The sequence below is a fragment of the Mastacembelus armatus genome, chromosome 8 (genome assembly GCF_900324485.2).
Source record: "Mastacembelus armatus chromosome 8, fMasArm1.2, whole genome shotgun sequence".
Lineage (NCBI taxonomy): Eukaryota > Metazoa > Chordata > Actinopteri > Synbranchiformes > Mastacembelidae > Mastacembelus > Mastacembelus armatus.
In genome coordinates, this window is record NC_046640.1 from 4,195,685 (window position 1) to 4,215,123 (window position 19,439).

The 19,439-nt window shown below is 40.5% G+C and overlaps 1 protein-coding gene across 1 annotated transcript in view; it reads left to right on the plus strand.

Annotated features, from left to right (window-relative positions):
* The first annotated feature begins 3,878 nt into the window (after nt 1-3,878).
* rapgefl1 (Rap guanine nucleotide exchange factor (GEF)-like 1) overlaps nt 3,879-19,439 on the plus strand; it is a 33,929-nt gene continuing 18,368 nt past the window's right edge. The window contains exons 1-3 of the mRNA XM_026325948.2: nt 3,879-4,781; nt 5,083-5,363; nt 17,288-17,366. Coding sequence (XP_026181733.1) covers nt 4,579-4,781; nt 5,083-5,363; nt 17,288-17,366 — 563 coding nt within the window. The 5' untranslated portion in view covers nt 3,879-4,578. The remainder of the gene's footprint in view (nt 4,782-5,082; nt 5,364-17,287; nt 17,367-19,439) is intronic.

The window sequence follows — 19,439 nt, forward strand, 5'->3', positions numbered from 1 at the left end:
TTACTGTGTGAGTTCAGCTGTAACAATTCAAAGGTTCACTGAAGAAAAAAAATCTATAGAAAGGCAACCGTGTTCATCTCCCCCAGGACAGGACCACACGTTGAATCAAGGAAAAAGTAAGTATTCACAAAATGGATTCAAAACTGAATCAGAGTAGATTAGATGAGACTTCGAAACATTGATCAACAGTATTAGTCTGGGATGCTAATTACCTCTCCTTGTTTCCTTCACTTGCTTCTTATCCTAGTCCCATGCTAGATGTTAGGAGAGAGCTTCAGGTTCTGATGTGGGCACAACTGGATAGCAACAAAAACTATTCCCGAACAATGTAATGTATCTCTCAACATAATAATGTGAAGGATGTATCATGTTTCCCCTGATATATACAGTTTTTTATATAAACAAAAAAAAATAATCCCTACTCGCCCTTGTGGATTCATCAAACTCAGGTCTTGTACCAGAGATCCAGATGATGTTCCACTCTTTTTATGTGTATATAAATCTGGTATTTGTGCTGGTATAATATTGTAGTAGTGTCCGGCCAGTCTGATCTGCTGTGTGTCCATTCAGCAACTTGTTTCTAATGCACCGGAGTGTTGGTCTGATAAAAGACAGGATTGTGTCCTGAGTTCTCCAGGGAGTCTCTTCAATTTTCTATCCTCTGGACACAGGAGAAACTGAGGCGTTCATGATGACAGGCCAAGATGTGAGGAGATGTAAAATTAAGGTACCATCCCATCTTACTCTCCTTTTCCCTTCTTCTTTTCTCTGTTGCTTTTTTTATTTCCCTTTTCACACACTTTCCTTCCACCCTCATCTTTTTCCTAGCTCCATTTTTTTTCTCTACCTCCACCTTTTTTCTTCATTCCCCTAGCCCCATTTTTCCCAAATTCTTAATCTTTCTTTTTCCTGCTTTCCTTTTCCCTACCTCATTCCTTTGCTTTTTTTTATCCTTTATTCTTATTCATCTTTTTTTTTATACCCCTGTTATGTTTTTTAATTTTCCTCACCTTGTTTCTCTTCTCTGTTTCTTCCCCCTCCTTCATGCCATCTTTCATTTCTTTTAACACCAAAACAGAAAAGTGAAGTATTATCTACCCTGCCTGGCCACACACCTGCTCTTCTCTATTTGTTAGAATGAATATTTATAACCTGGTGGGGGTGGGAGAGCTCTTACATAAACACTTTGATTGACAGGCTCTTACAGCCAATCAGATTGCAGACAGTATCTCCTTCTCATGAATATTCAGCAGCAGCTGCTGAGCCTTGGATGGGGGGGGGGGTGCAGCTGTTACCTCAAATTTCTGTTTCGTTTAACCCTTTAACTCACACAGCCTCTTCATTGTTACAAATGCATGTAGCGTTATTCAAATGCACCATTGGTTTGGCTTTATTGGTTTCAAATTCCTCACTGGAAGTTAACAAATCTTTCTACATTTTAAATGGAAAAGTTTAATAAATTAAAATACACTGCACCACCTGCGGGATCTTGGGATGGTTTTATGTTATTTAAGGGGCTTTTATTATCCTAATAGATGAGTTGTTAAATTCTTCTTTTTTATGGTCCTTTATCCTAACAACAAACAAAAGCCACCACCGCTCCTCAGCTTTAATTAAATCTGAATGTTCAAGTTTTATGCAAGACTATTTAGGTTTTTTTCAACAATCACTTCTTGTTTCTTACTTGGAAACCAACTTTTTTCTGCAACTTCTCACCCACAAACCTCTTTTTTTTAAAGCCAATATTCATATGTTCCAACTTCACAAATGTGAGTGTGAACACACACATCTTGTTACTTTCAGTTCTAAATATGTATGACTGTAACACTTTGTACAGAATAATAAAAGAGTAGAAGCACCCAACTTCTGCCACGCTCCTGTATCTCCAGGCTAACATTAGCTTGGCGCATCTGTTGTGTATTGATTTCTAGTAGTTTCAAATGGATACTGTGTCATTGGGTCTATTAGGTACTGGTCTGGTGGATGTGGATGAATGTGTTTTACTCATGTTGTGGGGACATCATTCAGGAGAAAAATGTAAATCATGACATTTTAGGGCTGAAATTTAGGATTAAGTTTGGCTTTAGGCATGTTGTGGGTTAGGATTACAGCAAGGATATAATATATCTTTAGAGGATGAATGCAAGTGCTGTCCTCTGTTCCAGTCAGATGGTGTCAGTTTCCAGTAACATGTTGCAAACTGCTCCTCCAGGAGTCAGCCATGCACACAGGAAGAGGATGAGGATGATGATGTCAGTGTGTGTCGAGTTACAGTTTACTGTTCAGCTGATTGTTGCAGTTATGAAGCTGTGACAAGACCTGATCAGGTTACCACGCTCACACAATGACCATGTACACACAGATCAATAGGGGGTCATGATGTGATTCTATTGGGAATCAATAGTCACCAGATGTTTACATGCTGATGTTTACACAGATAAATGCAGATGTTTGATACTTGTCATTCACACCTAGTTTTCCAGTTCATACCCAAATCCTGATCCTAACATTAAAAGATAAGTGTTGCTATTCTATGGGTACTCTTCATCTTGCATTTTCTGCCTCACTTGTAGATTTTAGGGATAGATTGCCAGGAATAATCCTACTTAAACCAAAACAGTCGCCTTAGACTTGAGTAGTGAAGATCTTACTAAATTTTATCACTTTGTAATTTAAATCTATTCGCTCCTTGTTCACGAAAATGGTCTTCACTTTTCAATATATTGCCCCTCCTCAAAAATACTACACTTTCAAAAATGTCTTTGCAGAAGTATCCCTACTATCTCAACAATAAAATAAAATAATTCCCACTGTGAATATGGGAATGTCCTCAATTTCCAGAAAATGTCACCACATGTCAAGTTTCCAAAAATATCTTCACTGGTATTACCTTGTTTTTCTCTCACTCCCTTGTGTTGTCCTTGTCTCTCTTTCTGTGCATTCATTTCCCTCTCCATACATGTAAATGGTGCACTTGGGCGTTGACTCTTGCATGTTTGCATAGTCTTGTTTTTCCAGGTCTTCATTGAGGAGACGAAGTCCTGTGGCTCTGGTCCTGGAACCTGATGAGGATCATGTTCTTGGTATTTTATGGCAATCTGTCATTTTAGCTGTCCATACTCTCCACACAACCTGTTTGACCTGCTCTCTGCAGTTTCTTCCATTTCACCCCTTCACTAAAATGAGTTTGTCCTAATTCCTATCTAATATAGCCCAATATATGTGTGTTTCTACACACATATGTAAGTATATGTATAGTATAGTAAGTATATGTATACACACATACTACATATCTGTACACACATAAGCCTCCAAGGAGTAGCCTACCTTTACATTTGACCTTACTTTTTATTGATCACACTGAACTAATGGAGTATAGGATTATTGTATTCAAACTTTGTGGTGCTGATGCTGTTAAATAAAAGATGTAAGTACTTCTACCTCCACTGACAGTGAATGAAGTTTCTGTTTGCGCTCAGCAATCAGACACTGACTGATAAAATCTTACGGTGGTGTTGTAAATGTACTGGGGCTGCTCCTCTGATGAATATTCTGCTCCTTGATGTCGGGGATATTTTTATTTCCATCAATTTTACAGCACTTGAAGTAAATGTGCGTGCGCGCTCTCGCTCTGTGTGGAGCGCGCAACTGCAGCAGATGAGCGCGAGGAGGGCGGGGGGAGCACTGAGGATGTTACAGTCACTTCTCATTTCACTAATTTAGCAGAAGGGGAGGGGAGGAGAGAGAGAGAGAGAGAGAGAGAGGTGGAGTGAGCTTGGCGGTGCATTGGTGAGCAAGGGTGAACCGCGAGGCAGGCGGACTGTCGGAGCCTCTGCAGTATCTGACCTGAAAAAAAAAAAAAAACAAAAGCCGCTACCGCTCCTCCTGCATGCTGCTCAAAAAACCTACAACACCCAAACGCACCGGCCCGGGCGGGTTTTTCCTCCTCCAGGTGTGTGAGGAGGGAAAAAAATCCTCCACCGTCGATGCAGCTCAGCCGTCATTCATCTCGGAGACATCACGGAGAAATCTGCCGCTGGTGATTTAAGACACAGTGTCGCGGACACAGTCCTCACGGAGAAAGCCCCGGAGAGCTAAAGACGGACGCAGCGGCAGAGCTTTGTCTGGGGGTTCATTTTCTCGATTTTTCCGCCTGCTGATCTTGCGCTCCGCGCCGGAGCTCGGTGTTTGCGCGGGCGGCCGCACAGCTACTGAAAAGGCGGCGGGAGACGTGGTGAAGCCGGAGAGAAGCGGCGCGGTGCTGCGGCCACACGGGGCAGGTTGTTGGGAGGGCTGGTATCGCGGCGGCGTGATATCCGAGAGACGAGAGGGGGAGTTTTTACCGCCCACCTCCACCAATGGGTTAAAAGCGGTTTGTTCTTCGGAGCAGCCGTGCAGAGCCTCGGAGGGTCCGCTCACACCTGCTCTCACCTGCCCACCCCGAGCTGCAGGGGCTGTATGATGTAGGAGCCACCTGCCCCCTCACCTCTGCTCTGCCTCTCTCAATCGCCATCCCTGAAACAAGCCCCCTCCACCCATAGTGCAGCAGTGTCTCTGCCCCCCACCCAGCGTCTCACCATGCCGGCAGGGATGAAACCGCTGGAGAAGTTCCTGAAGAAGCAGACCACGGCGCTGACCCGGGCTGGGGGCTTCGTTGGCGGGGTGGCCGACAAGGCCAGCGGGGGGACCGGGGCGTCCCGCCGCAGGGCCAGTCTGTCCCGGGTCGTACCTTTCTTCAGGGAGACCTCACCAGAGAGCGGCCAGGCTCGGGAGGTATTCAGGTGAGACGTATTTGGGCGTTGGAGGGGGTGGGGGGTTAGAAGTCAAAACCCAAGGATGTAGTGCTGAACTTTACATGAGCAGGGTGGGATTAACCTTTACGGAGACCCCAGGGCCAAATGAGAAGTGGACCCTTATTAGTCCCCCTGTTTGTCTCAGCTTGGTAAAAATCAAATCTTTTCATGCAGCTCAGGGTCCTGAGAAGTGAGGATTATAGTAAGGGGGGGTGACCATAGTAAAATAACATGAGTAAACATACCTTGTAAAGAAACACTAAACTCGTGACATTTGACCCTTCTGCAGCCCTGACAGTGAGGACCCACCTTCCTGGCCCTCAGCTACAGGGACCGGCCTAGTCACGGTGCCCAGCAGCGCTAATGGTTCAGGCTCCGGTTCTGGCTCTGGTGGAGGAGACGTCCGCAGTCCATCTCTGTCCAGTGACGAACAGAGCTCAGAGGCCAGTCTGATCACAGAGACCAGCAGCAGCGGGGGAGGAGGGACACCTCTTCATCCGGACACACCAGACAACCTGACCCTCGCCGTGCTGGACAGCGTGGCAGGAAAGCGTTACGGACACTGCACAGGTAAGATATGAAAAGAGCCACTGTCACTTGAAGCTGTTCAAACTGGCTGTGAGGGGAGGTGAGGTCATACTTTAAAGCTGAAATAAACCTAAATATTCACTTCACCGTGAGATCTTCTCTATTTCCTCAAATTTCTGTCTTCACTGAAACCACGTCTGCTGCTTGTGATCAGTGTTGCTCACTTTGACTGTGACGTACCCACGAATGCTGATAGTTTTCACTAGATTACTTTGATACTAGAGGAAAACCTGGTGAAAGTTCTACACTTAAGTTTTTCTATGAATTCTAATGGCCATGAATTTATGATGGTTCAACAGTGATAAGTCACACTGAATCTCTGCACTGTGCTCAGATTCGACTGAGTTATGTCTCAAACTGTGGTACTAGTGAATTATTTGGATGGTTTACAGGGTCGTTCTGTTTGTATTAGCTGATCATTTCTCTGAAATTGCTTCAGTGAGTGGTTCTTCAGTTTTTTCTTTTATTATTTTCATGCAGACTGTTCCTGCAGCCTCAACTGTGTGTGTGTGTTTGAGATCCAGCAGTTACATAATCGCTGCTGTCCTCTTTCAGAAACGCAGCTTGCTTATTACAGCTGAAGTGGCTGTGCATGCATGCGTGTACGTATGTTTTGCCTGCATGACTGTGCATGTGTCTGTGTGTGCTTCAGTCCACTTCTTGAAAACCAACATCAGTCTGTAGAGGCAGAGTACTGATTGCTGCCTGTTAGATGCTGCAGGATGTGTTTGTCTTATGTCACTTTGCCTCTAAGTTAAAAATTATTGAAAGCAATGAAAATCACATTTAAAAAAAACTTATGTAATCAGTATTTTTTTATATATGGAAATAAAACATGTTAAGATATTTCAACAATACTAAAAATATAACACTTAATATGATATATTTGAGAATATTCAGCATTTAGCTAACATTCCAAAATCATTTAGACAGCAATAATATGTTTGTAAAATACCCAGATAGATTGATGGATAAAATACTACAAAGCATATTTCTGTCTTATATATCATCGGCAGCAAAACATCTCTCTGAATAATTGGAGTCTTAGAATGTTACAAAATGTTTAACAAATCTGAAAGAAAAATTTAAAAAATGTCAAAATAAAAAATGATTTTAAAAATATAATACTATTGAAAATAATTTTAAAACATTGAAACTTATTTTTTAAATATTGGGGGCTAGTTGGAAACTACCATCAGGCCAGTGAAAGCTTGATTTTCAAATTGTTTCTGAACCTAAAGACTGGGAACTAAGTCAAAATGCTTATCTTAGTTCTCCTGCATTGTTGGTGCTTGCTTTTTTCTTTTCTTCTGTGTTTGTTTGTAAACTGTTATAAAGAACAAGTGGTTAAAGTATAAAAATGCAGGATGCAGAAACGCTGCAAACACATTATTATATTAAGTAATGAAGACCTCCTACTGTCTGTACTTTCCCAGCACCCACCACAGTCTTAAAAAAAATCCACTGCTTCCTTGTTTTTGAACAAACTCTCACCAAGGATGCTTTCCCATCCGTTCATTGTGTGTTGGTGTAATTTTGGCTGCTGCACATTTGTGTTATGCAACACCTCTCAGTTAACAGTTTGTCTCTGACAAGCAGAGACTCAAGTGAAGTGACGAGCTTACTTTAACACCAGTAATTATTTTCTATGGAACCCGATAAGGCTGTTGAAGTAATTAAATTAAAAACTATAAATGCAAATGTCCCTTATCTGTCAGACAGGGGCATGCAGCCTTGTATTATATCCTCTCTGAGCCACAATGCATAGCTCCTGTTTGTTTGGTGATATACCAATAACAGTCATATATAATATCTGTAGATATAGATCACAATATAAATTAAGCTACTACTTGTGTTGAGCTGTAGAGTCCCCTGTTCTGTTCTGAAATTTAGAGCATATACTGTATCTAAATATGTCACACAAAAATTAAGAAAACATTTCAACCCAAATCTTTATAGACCTCACGTTTCAGTTAAAAGCCTTTGTTTTTGACACTTCCTATGGTTGTGGATGCTCATCAGCATTACGTGTTCCTAGGAGCTGCTTCATTTACATATATATATATATATATATATACATACATACATACATACAGATGTCCTGGCATTTCCAAACCATGTGATATTTAGATTACTCGATACACGCAGATGGATTAAATGCTTTTTGGTCATACCTCTAGACACAACAACCCTCAGTAACCCATAATGAGAAACTGCAAATATGTTTTCATAGAATTTATTAAAACTCTAAAGGTGAAATCTTTCATATTCAGGATGTTCAGCAGGATATAAAACTGTGACCAGTAATGAAGTGTGCAGCAGTACAGCTGTTGTCATCATGTTGCAGAGACCACACTGTCCAGTTTTTTTCACAGAATGAGTCAGTGCTGATAAATTATGGATCGTCTGAAATTTAGCATCTGAACCAACTGTCCTGTTAGGAGGGAAGCAAACTGTGGATGCTCGGACTTGAACTCAGTAAATGTGAACATTATCCTTTTAAAATTTCTCTTTTTCTTCTTCATCTTGGGGAAAAACAAATTTTCTGTATCATGTTGTTGCAGCTCCGTGTTGAAGGTCTATGATATTTCCACTGAGATAAAATCTCAAAGCACAGTCTTCATGTTTCTTTTGGCTGCATCATTCCATCAAAGTGAAATATAGCAATGCAGTTACTGTTACAAACCAAACCACTGGTAACAAAAATCGCAGCTTTCACAGGGAAAATGGCAAAAAGCTAGCATGTCAAAGAAAACACTTACTGCTTCTTGCGTGAAGAGGCCTTCAGCATCTCAGACATTTTCCTGAGAGGATTACCAAACATGAAAACACCAGGATTCATCTTGACAGCGTGATAAAATTGGTCTCGACAGAGCAAATACAGTCCAGACCGTAAGTATTTGGACATTTCATCATTTTGATGACCCTTTAAACTTTGGACACTGTGTTAAAAGGGCAGTATACCCCACACAGTTCCTTCCACTTTGATGTAAAACCCCCTTAAGTGAACACATATACGGTCTGTTCTTCCCGATGAGACTGATATTATTGCTGCACATGGCAACATAAATATCCTTTAGAAATCCATCCTTAAAAGCAGATCAGACAAAAACCTTAAAATTACGTCTTGCAACTGTATATCACTTTTATGTGACAGTAGTCCATCTCTGTATGCTATTAGATAATTAAATTGCTTGATTAATCATCTCCTGGTTACTAAATGTGTATTTAATTTCAATCATCTGAGTGTGTCTGTTAAACTGCTGTATGCTTGATCCTATGTGTTTATCATCAGCAAGAACCCAAGTGTGTTGCAGACCGCTCTGATAAACCAAGACATGCTTGAAGTCTTAACAGACACTTTGGTTATTACTGGAATATGTCACACAAGTAGGTACTTGACTACTGGCTAATACTGCAAGTGTGGGTGTTGGAATGGACCAATAATGGTTGTAGATCTGAAAGGTGTGTGTGGGAGGGGTGTTTCTGAAGCTCTGCAACTGCCTGACAAACATGTTTTTTATTCAAGCTCATTTCAGCCACTTGGAAATAATGTCCCTTTGATTCTGTGTTATTATGAAATATTATTTGAATAATCATACACTAATGAAAAGGCATTAGGGTGAATCTTCCCTTTTAAATGGAAGAAATGTGTTTCCATAATCCTCCAGAATGAAGCAGAAATTAGCTCAGAGTGATCTGATGGATTTTGTGTTGCTTCAGGCTGCATGTTGGACTGTTTTCTGTAAGACAAAACAAACAAACAAAATAATTCCATAACACCGTTAAATCACTTCTCCTACAAAGATTATCTTCGTTGGCCCAGAGGGGACAGTTAGTTGCAGTCATGTGACTCTGTGGCACCTCAACAAAAAACACAAACATCAGTGAACAGTATGAAGTGATAAAAACTGACACAGACATTTTTTTGCCACCAATCTGAACTTAAAAGATCATTTTGTGCTGTGATAGGCAGATCCCTACTGATCCTGCTTCAGAAACACATGAAAAGTTGGTTTATGTCCATCACCATGTTAACTGAGGGTGTACCCATACACTAGGTGATCTATACTGTGCCTGGGCACATTTGACCCCTGAAGTCCAGTTCGTTTGACTAGTGAGAGTACACTGAACCAGTTGAACTGCCTGTGTCCTGACCCACTTGAAGAGGTGGGCCAGGGCACAGGACACACAGTGTGGTAGCTAACCGAGCCTAGGAATGAAACACCAACACTGTGTGCTGTTCCAAAAAGCTTTTCTTCAGCTGTATCGTGATGACAGTCCAGTGTGAATGGGGGACATGGGAAGGGGGGCAATCATGCTCAGGCGCACAGTATGAAACAGCCGTGCTTAGTGCCAGTGCACCCTAAATCTCCATCTGTGCCAAGCCTAAGCTGCGATCCAAAGGTCTGTGATTAGCATTGTGTTGTGGTTTGTTTGTTTCTTATCGTTTTAGGAGATACAAAGAGTTTACTGTTTTCTTGCACAGTGGATTAGTTTTCTCATGGATGGAGCTTAATGCAAAATTAGTTCAAACCAGTGAAAAACTATATCCCTTTTATCACTAGGAGTCAAAGTATATAAGGTTTAAGGTATAAGGTTTGGAAAGCTAATAAGAGATAAATTAAAAGCTGAAATCTGAGCAGCAAATGTGCAGGCATCCTGACTTTTAGTTCACTTTGTTACATTTATGTGTGGAAATCAGCCCTAGTTGTGTATATATATATATATTTTTTTTTTAGATGGTTGTGATTCTTCCTCTTAAAATAAGTATCATCTGTATGTGCTGGCTGAAAATCTTGAAGCCCTTATCGGTGCAGTGTGTTTTTGATTTTTGTTTTGTCTTATTTTTTTTGTCATAATCTGTCATATCCATCCACACACTGCTGCTGCCAGGAGTAAAAGACAATAATGGACTTCAAATATGGAGAGGTGCTAATTTATGGACTACAGCTGCACTCCTCTAACAAGAACTGCAATCAGTGGCTTTAAGCAGCTGATTATTATAGCTCCAAGTGTAAATATAGAAAGAATATGTTTATTTTACTTTCCCGTCTAGGGGTTGCCACGATGCATTATGAAAAAGAACCACCGTTTACCTTTTTAGCGCCCTTGCAGGGTATTTCTTGTGTTTTAAATGTTAGATTGAGCCTAAAATAGACTTCATCTTCACGGTGGAAATGGCCAAATGAGGAAAAAAAATCTTCCAAAATATTGAATATAATCCTGTAAAGATATATATTAAGAAGAAAAAATCTACAAATTTCCTTCACCTTCAAATCAGTTTACCTCCTTAACTAAAATAAACAGGAGAAAACAGAATCAATCTAGTAGGCGAAAAGCATCATCATGGCTGAGATCCTACAAACTATATTGCAAAGTTTAATGATGATTGAACAAATGCGGCCAGTTGGAAGAACAGGGCGATGAGTAATGACCCAAGCAGCACTGCTGTCATCTTGGCTCCTAAACCTGGCACCTTTCTTTAGATACATGCACACACCCATACCAGCACACATCTGGTCACCCTGAGAGGAAAAACCAATATGCAACCAGTGTATAACCACAGTTGCAGTAGTGTACGTAAGTGATCATATGCAGGTATCATTTTGAAATGTTAAAAAATGCATAAATAACTCTGGAACAATAAAAACACACAGGGTTTCAGTTCCTTTCATTAACACATTGCACCCTTGACAGCCCCAAATTAACATTTTTGAAAGAGCTTAAAAAACAAGAACATTTTTCTCATCCTTATGCACCTTAAAGTTATTTGAATGACAATGAATAAAGTGTATAATGGGTAACAGCCAGTGACACCTCTGGCATCTCTATTGTTGGTTACAGTTTTGCAAACTCTTAAAATGGGCTAATTAATGTTTAACACATAGTTTCTTTTTTTTAGGTTTAGTCATGGACGCAGCATGCCTCTATGGATGTCTGCTGGCCAGTGTAGTACTTTACTTTACTCGTAAGTCAACAGAAGTAAAAAAACAATGTGAGTAACAAATGCAGTGAGAGATTGTGTCTTCATATCTGAATGTGCTGCAGATTTAAACTGAATTTGCGTTGTACTTGTCTGATGTGTTTTTGTCTCAGCAGCCTGAAAATTACACTATATTTCATATTTAATTACTGCAGAGTGTGTTGATGCTCTTAAGTCAGTGTGACCCACATCCAGCTTTGATTTTAGCTCTGTGTCTGCGTCACACACTCTGTCGCGAAGCCTGCCTCACATCAAGTCTTTTTTCTGAGTTTAAGCGTTTGTGCCACCTGAATAGTCTCTTAGCTTGGTGTTTTTGCCTCTGTGCCTCCTGTTTGACGTCACTTACCTCCAGTGATGACAGATTCTGACTTGTCTGGTTTTACCTGCTTGGCTCAAGAGAGTCACAAATGGTTTTACACCTACGCAAATACATTAACATGACACAGTTCAATCGATTGCCAAAACAGCTTTTTTTTACTGACAAGATATTTTGGATGTAGTGTCAGTGTGTCATCAAAAGATATTGGGACAATTTTTTTGTCTAACATAAACAATAACCTCTTAACACCTGGGCTAAAAGTATTCAGTATCCTAAATTTCCCCTCAGGGATTAATTAATCTTATTTCTCTGTAACGGGTTCTTGGAGTCTGAAAATATGTCGACGAGTTATTTGTGAGCTACAATCTCAGTGGTTATGACTGTAAGATACGCTGTTTTGGAAAGTCATAAAAGCTATGGGAGATTTTACACAGTCACCCAAGACAGAGAAAATCACAGAACATATATGTTTGTAGTCGATCAGCCCAGATCCCAGTGACCCACAAGTACCTTCTTACCCATTCTTCAACATGGTTATCACCACTAATTTAAGTCATAAAAAAATAAAAATAATGGCAAATTAGATGAGAAGTTGTAAAATAGAAGCGATAACAGATAAAGTTTTTGTAGGCCAGAAAGATAAGGGTTGTTCCTCCTGTACATGAGAGTGATATTATTACAGTGTATTATTAAATATTCTACTTTTATGGATTCTAAGATTTCCTGAAGTATCTCATGTGTCGGAAGGGAAGAAGTGTGTTTCCGTTTAAAGGAGTCATCGTATCTGGGTGATAGGGTTGTTCGTGTGAAACCATGTGTTTTATTTGAGGTGGGTGGAGACTAGAGAAGTTGGATAGAAGTAAATAGAAGGTTTAAGTCAAAATCCAATTGTTTGCTTGTAACTAGGTTTTCCAAACTGTCACATTTGGTGTTTCTGACACCCTGGATTAAAACACCACAGGCCTGTTTTTAAATCTCCACCAATGAGGAGGTGTGTGTGTGTTTGTAAGAGTCTTGTGTATTATTGAGTGCAGATTGAAGTAGTAGCCTGTATATAGATAATCCTGGTTCAATATTTGTGTGTGTGTGCGTGTGTGTGTGTGTGTGTGTGTGTGTGTGTGTGTGTGGTGGGGGGGTGTTTTTAACAGAGGGAGGTGTCAGGATACAAGAGATATAGTTTTCTGTCTGTCTGGAAGATAAGTGAATCCTTTTAATTGACCTGGTTTTCTCTATTAATTATTATTAATTATCATAAACTAAATAGCCATAAAAATACTCTTTGCACTATTAAATAAATGGATGATAGATTCTGATATTTGATTGCATAACACATTTAAACAAAACAATCAAATACAACTTTAGGCAAACCAAATGAAGCAGCTGGTTAACATTCCTGGCAAACGTCTTTTAAATGCAAGTGAATGTTTTGTTACTTGATCTCCTTACTCCTGCAGGTTAACTCCATCTAAAATGGTCACATCCTCATATATTTTCACAACTGTCCCTAAAATATAAACACAAGTTACTCTTTTGAAAATCTTCACAGTTCAATACCAACATGTGCCTCAGCTGCAGCTGGAAACGGATCGTTTTAAATAAAGCACAGAGAAACGCGAACAAGCTGGTGGTTGCTATGGACAACACGTGTCTCCCAGCCCATAGTATTATCATTGCGTGAGTGTGCACGCACAAAAAGAGTTGCCTCACAGGTAAAACACAAAGAAGTTTCCTAACAGTTTCATAAAAGGCAGACAAACCTGCCAAAGTTTCTTACATAAGACACACACTGAACAGCCGACGAGTTGGGGCAGGCAGGCGTCCTGACGAGGCAGAGCTGCTCTGTCAAACAGAAAGTAAATAACATTTCTACTGAATGGAGTCTTCACCGCTAGTTATGTGTTAGATTGTCGTTTTATATTGCATGGGTGTGTGTGTATATGCATGCATACTTATCAATTCACATCCATTTGGTCTGTGAGTCATCCCACTGGACTGTGTGAAAAACAACACTGTGTGTGTGGGTGCTTGCATGTTGTCAGTTTCTGAAAGTCAATCTCTGCACTCTTAGAAAAAATAGGAGAAGCTGGAAAAATTCAAAATTTCAAGACATCAAATTTAGAATTAGTGGTTGAGCTTATGCTCTGATTATATCCACCTTGCTGCAGGTATAGCTCCGAGTATGTCCTGCAGCTTCAACAGTTGTGTCGTAGCATCAGTGAGCTGCGCAGAAGGTGTGTTTGAGTCAGCACATCTGTTCGCCTGCACAGAAGTGCTGCTGAAAATTTCAGCTTCCTGCAGGTGTTATTCACAGGAAGAAGGAGCTGACTCTGGCAAGAATTCCTGGGAAATACCTAGTTCTTAATTTCCGCTGTTGAACTCTATCATAACAGAGTAAGGGTGTGTATGAATTTAATAGAGTGGATGGCTTTCCTGCTCTCCTGTGATTGTGTTGGGTTCAATCCCTGCTCCATCCTTATAAACCAAAACACCGCAGAAGATGAAGAAGCAGAAAAGAGCTGGGAGAGCGGCAGTGTGACAGGGCTGCTCTGTGTGTGGGAGGAAGGTTTTTTTCTATCTCTAGAAAAAGATGAAGTTAAGAAGCTGCCCACTCATTTACCTCACTCTGGATGTTTCTTCCTCGTCTTTCCACCTTCTTCGACCTTCCCAGAGCCGCAGGTTCCCTCATTCAGCCCCCTGTTTTTGAAGATGTTAGTGCAACAGTTTGTGTGTGTGCGTGTCATCTATTGTATCGTATGGATATGCATGTAATGTGTGCACATACATGAGAGGCTCTTTAGCACCTGTTCTCATAGCAACCAGCTCTCAACTAGACATTTGGAGAGGAGGAGTGGGAGGAAGACACAGAGAGAGAGAGAGAGAGGGAGCAGCAGAGGAGGTGGGAGGGAAAAAACACAGAGAGCCTCAAATTAGACGTTTCAGATTGAGCTGAAATACAAACACGCAAGAAACTAGCTTCAGCTCAAAACAAAACTCAGTCCAGTTTATTCTCTTAGAGGCCGATTTCACTGCTGCTGGTTTTGGGAATCATGGTTTCATTAAGACAAACTTTTTTTTAAACCAAAGACTTTTAGAGCATCCCCTAGCTTTAGCCACATCTTTCCTATTCTTCAGTCATGGCCACAGCAGCAGAATGCTAAAGGTGTCCAGTGCACACTTAACGAAATGTTTGAGCTTCCTGTGTTGGAAATTTGGCCTGAAAAACTACTTGTGATTTGTATCAGTTGGATCAAAGCAGCTGTGGGAACTTCTGTATATGAGACTCCCTCATCAGTCCTAACTTCATCCTCATTTGCAGAACTGCATTTAAGGGCTAAAAAGTGTTTTCATTCCTTATGTTTCTTCATCAGAAACAGTGTTTCCATATTAGAAATAGTCTTCCTCTGTTTTGGGTACTGGATTTGTAACGCCAATATTACTTTATTTGAAGCATGCTGAGGCCTTCAGCTGCTTCTTTCCCCTTCAAAAGTAGATTGTAATGCAGGTCACAATGTATTTTTATTATTTTATGTCATTTTCATCTCAAGTGCTGCTCCCCATAGCACTGAGAAATCTGTCTATGTCTTGGTGCCTAAGTTTCATTCTCTCTTTCAGTCATCCTCTCGCTGTCGTCCTCTCTCCGAGGTTGTAGGCGTTCTTTACATCCCATTTGGATTCGGTTGGTTTCTCTCCCTCGCCTCCCACATTCACACTCTCACTCCATGTTCTCCCCCCATGTTCACGCCATCCTTTCTCACTGCATCTTTCTACTGATCCTTCCTCAAATTAATTTTACGTCAAATTCATTAATATGCACGCTTTCCATGTTCCTGCAGCTCGGAATACATGTCTGATTATATGTACTGTACACAAGTTCGGATTTTGTGTGCATCAGAATTTTTTGGTTGTTACTTTTAATGAGGATTATTTTAATAATCTTACTTTAATAAATGTTTTTATTCTTGCTTGGAACTACGTTTGTTTAATCCAAAACATTTACTGCCATACATCTGAAGTGTAATGTGTTGATTCCTCTAATGACAGCAGTTTAAGGTCAGACTTCTATGACAGTTGCATGAGATTGTTAATGAGGCCTGGAAAAGGCGTCTTTGATTCAGCGCATATGATCATCTCATGAAGGTGATTAAGGTACTTCCAAACACTTCCACAGGTGCAGTTTGTGTCAAAATCTGCACTTCTAAATCTGAACACATGAAACACATATTTTTAGATTCAGTGTGACTTCAATTTTCCTATGCTATCATAATCTGATGTCCATCGCAAAGGAACATCCAGAAATCTGTTTAGAAATCATAAAAATACAGATGGCCATTTTAACTTCAGATGAAATCATGATGCTTTTAAGTTTCTGGGACACTAGTGGAACATCACACACTTTCTGAACCGCTGAATTCTTCATACTCATAACTGCATCAATAAAATATAAAGTCTAGTTTAGTACCGATTATATGACCAATCAGCCACATCATCAGTATCAGAGGGCGAATATCAGTTTGACCCCAGTATCACTGTTTTACGCACACACACACACACACGCACACACACACACACACACACACACACACACACACACACACATACACACACACATACACACACACATACAGACACACTATCATCACTCTTCTCTGTGTTTTATTCTCCAGTGTTTCCTCTCTCACATTTCCCTCTTCATCCTCTCACTGTGGTGTCTCTATGGTAACCGCCTGCAGAGAGGCGGACTCCATCAGAACACGCCCACTGCAGCATGCATCTCTCACTCTCTCACACACACACACACACACACACACACACACACACACACACACACACAGAGCAGCAGTATATTTTAGTAAATGTGACCACAGGTCTTGCCTGAGTCGTGCTGTTTCAGCATCTTAAATTATAGCCGTTTACTGCAGCCGCCGCTCATTATGGCGAATGTTACACAGACGGCTCCAGTAAACCTGGTTTTATCTCGGCTGAACACACTCAACACTACTGTTTTCCTCTGTATGTTTGTCTCTTTTTCTGTAATAGATGAATATTACTTTTTTCTTCCTGTTGTTTTGCAAACCCTTCACTTGTGGTTTTGCATATCTGAAACAGCAGCGTCTTCAAGGCTAAATATGTCTCCATGGACTACAAGCAGCTTATGAGTTCTTAGATTTTGAGCAATATTTGGAAATGTTTCATGTCATTTGCTAGAAAGTATTTTTTTTCTATTTTGACAGAGTAATGCTAGGAGTTTCCCCATGGTTACAGGCTTTGTGCTAAGCTAAACACAGTTTGATTATAATATTCAGTTTTTGTGTTTGTGACAGCGATGTATTCAAATGTGTGGAGTGGTATCTGATTGGTTATTTCCATATATTTGTTTGTGCTTGTTTAAACATTAGATCCTCAGCTTGTGAGTTTGTAAAAACCGAGATGAACCTTTTTGCTGAATTAGATTCTAGTACCCCTTTTCCACCCCGACCATTAATGTTTTTTGAAATATTTTTTTAAGAGACGTGCCTTTATTTGTTTGTTCCAGCTTATGTTCCATGTCACGTTCATGTACAGTCTGTACAACTAACCTGTCTCACTCGTGTGTTTGTGTAGAAACCCTGCTGGATGACTTCATGTTGACACATCCCATCTTCCTGACGGCCGACAGGTTCCAGCAAGTTCTGCTTCAGCAGTATCCTTCTCACACACACACACACACACACACACACACACACACACACACACACACTCACATTCACATGCATAATCACGCTGATAAAATGTGCTTGCAGCGCTGTATTGTGTATCTGCACATGCATAGCTGTGTAATGGAGTTATACTTGGATGTCTAGGTGTATGCACGTGTTTGTGCTGTGATCATTTACTTTGGCTATTCACAATTGTCCATCCATCCAACATTTATCTTCCTCTTATACTGCTATCTAGGGTCACAGGGGTGTGTGGGGCTGGAGCTGATCCCAGCTGACACTGCTGGAAGAGAGGCAGGGTACACCGTGAACAGATCGTCAGGGATGACACATAGAGACAGACAAACACTCACATTGTATTCACTGTTGTATTTCATGTAATTCAAGTGTTTGGTCCACCACAGTAGGGATAGATTTCTAGGAATAGATTTGAGGTTGTTTCAGTCTTGTAGCTGCAGGTTTTTGTTTTGTCCTGCTGACTGCCTGCAGGCCAGCACTCTCTGGCTTCATGTTTTTGCCCCACCTTCTTCAGTCTGTCAGTCTGTCTTTAAGAGGAAGGAAAGGGAGGGTCCCTCCCAGATTTATAACACCAGGCTGATCAGTGGAAAAGTATAAAATCTAACAGGCGGATGTCCATTAAATGTCTTTTTTCCCAGAGGATCAGTGTTTCCTTATAACCTTTCCTCTAGCACCACACTCAGGACAAGCTGCTCTCCTGTGGCAGGACTAATGTTATAGTGGGATGAGGAGAATATTAACATGGGTAATAGTCACATGAGCACTCAGGAGAGGCAAGAATAGTTCAATTTAAGTAAAAGATCATATACCTTCTCATAACATGATGTTAATGTTAGTCATTATGGGTGTCTTACACTTCCCGGGGATATCATTATGTCTTATGTCCCAGCCAGCCGGTGAATCGTTAGGATTTTACCTTTTCTTCAGTGTCTGTTCACTGTAAAAAGCCTACATTTTGAAAGTCACCATTTTACACAAAACTCAGGTTTCTCACAGAGCTGGAAGAGCTCACTGTGGTTGTAGTTATTACGTGTGTGGAGGTGAGAAATTACCCACTTGTGCTTCAGACAGGTTTAAAATCACTGACCCACCTCTAACAGACAGAAATCCCATCTCAAAAGGGCTTAGGGAGAGATAAATCATCAGGATGCTGCTTCGCCCCTATTGTGGCTATAATGAACATTACAGCTTGTAGGGGGTGTTAACAGCACTTAAGGCTGCTGTTGTCCGAACAGAGTATAAATTCAGCTTTGAGGCATTACCCAAAAATGATGACCAATGGTTGTTTTTTCTGGTTTTATTACTTTGGTTTTATTAGGTGTGCTTACACCAAATCATGCATTACTTTTATTCTTTTACACTTTTTTGGCATGCAACTATTTCCACAGCTTTGGAGTAACATACACAAAACTAGATCAAATTGATGGCCACTGTTAGGAACACATGCAGTAACCTTTGCTAGTAACCTCTTTTATGGTTTCTGCATAAATCTATAGAAGGTGTGGATTTTCCCCCATAGGCTTTAATTAACCTCAGATTTAGACATTTGAGAGGTTTTGGTTAAAAAGTCATGAGCTGTGAGGTGTAGAAGGTAAGGGCCATTTTCTAGTTTAGAGTGAGTATACACCTGCACTTTGTTTTTTATGTTTTGTGTTCTTTCACAAAATCATTTTTGTTTGTGTTAAACACGTCTTCCTCAAATCTTAGTGCTACTGAATCACATCAGTTCAGGCTGATGCTGAGTCCATGTCATTCAAAAATCACAGTTCAGTTTATTCAACTGTTTATTGTTCTTATTGTTATTCAGACACATGTGAATAACACACTAGGTATTTATCTTGGCTTACAGCAGCTCCCAATGGGCATACAATCACTCACAGTAATAGAATTAGATAGAACAGTCAATAATAATAATAGATGAAGATGAAAAGCAGCAAAAACAAGCTCCTAACAGCAGGCCCCATTACTGCTCGTTACGCTGCATTGGTAGAAATGCAAATTAAGCTATGTTTTCTTTTTCTCTGCAGTGGCAGAGTGAT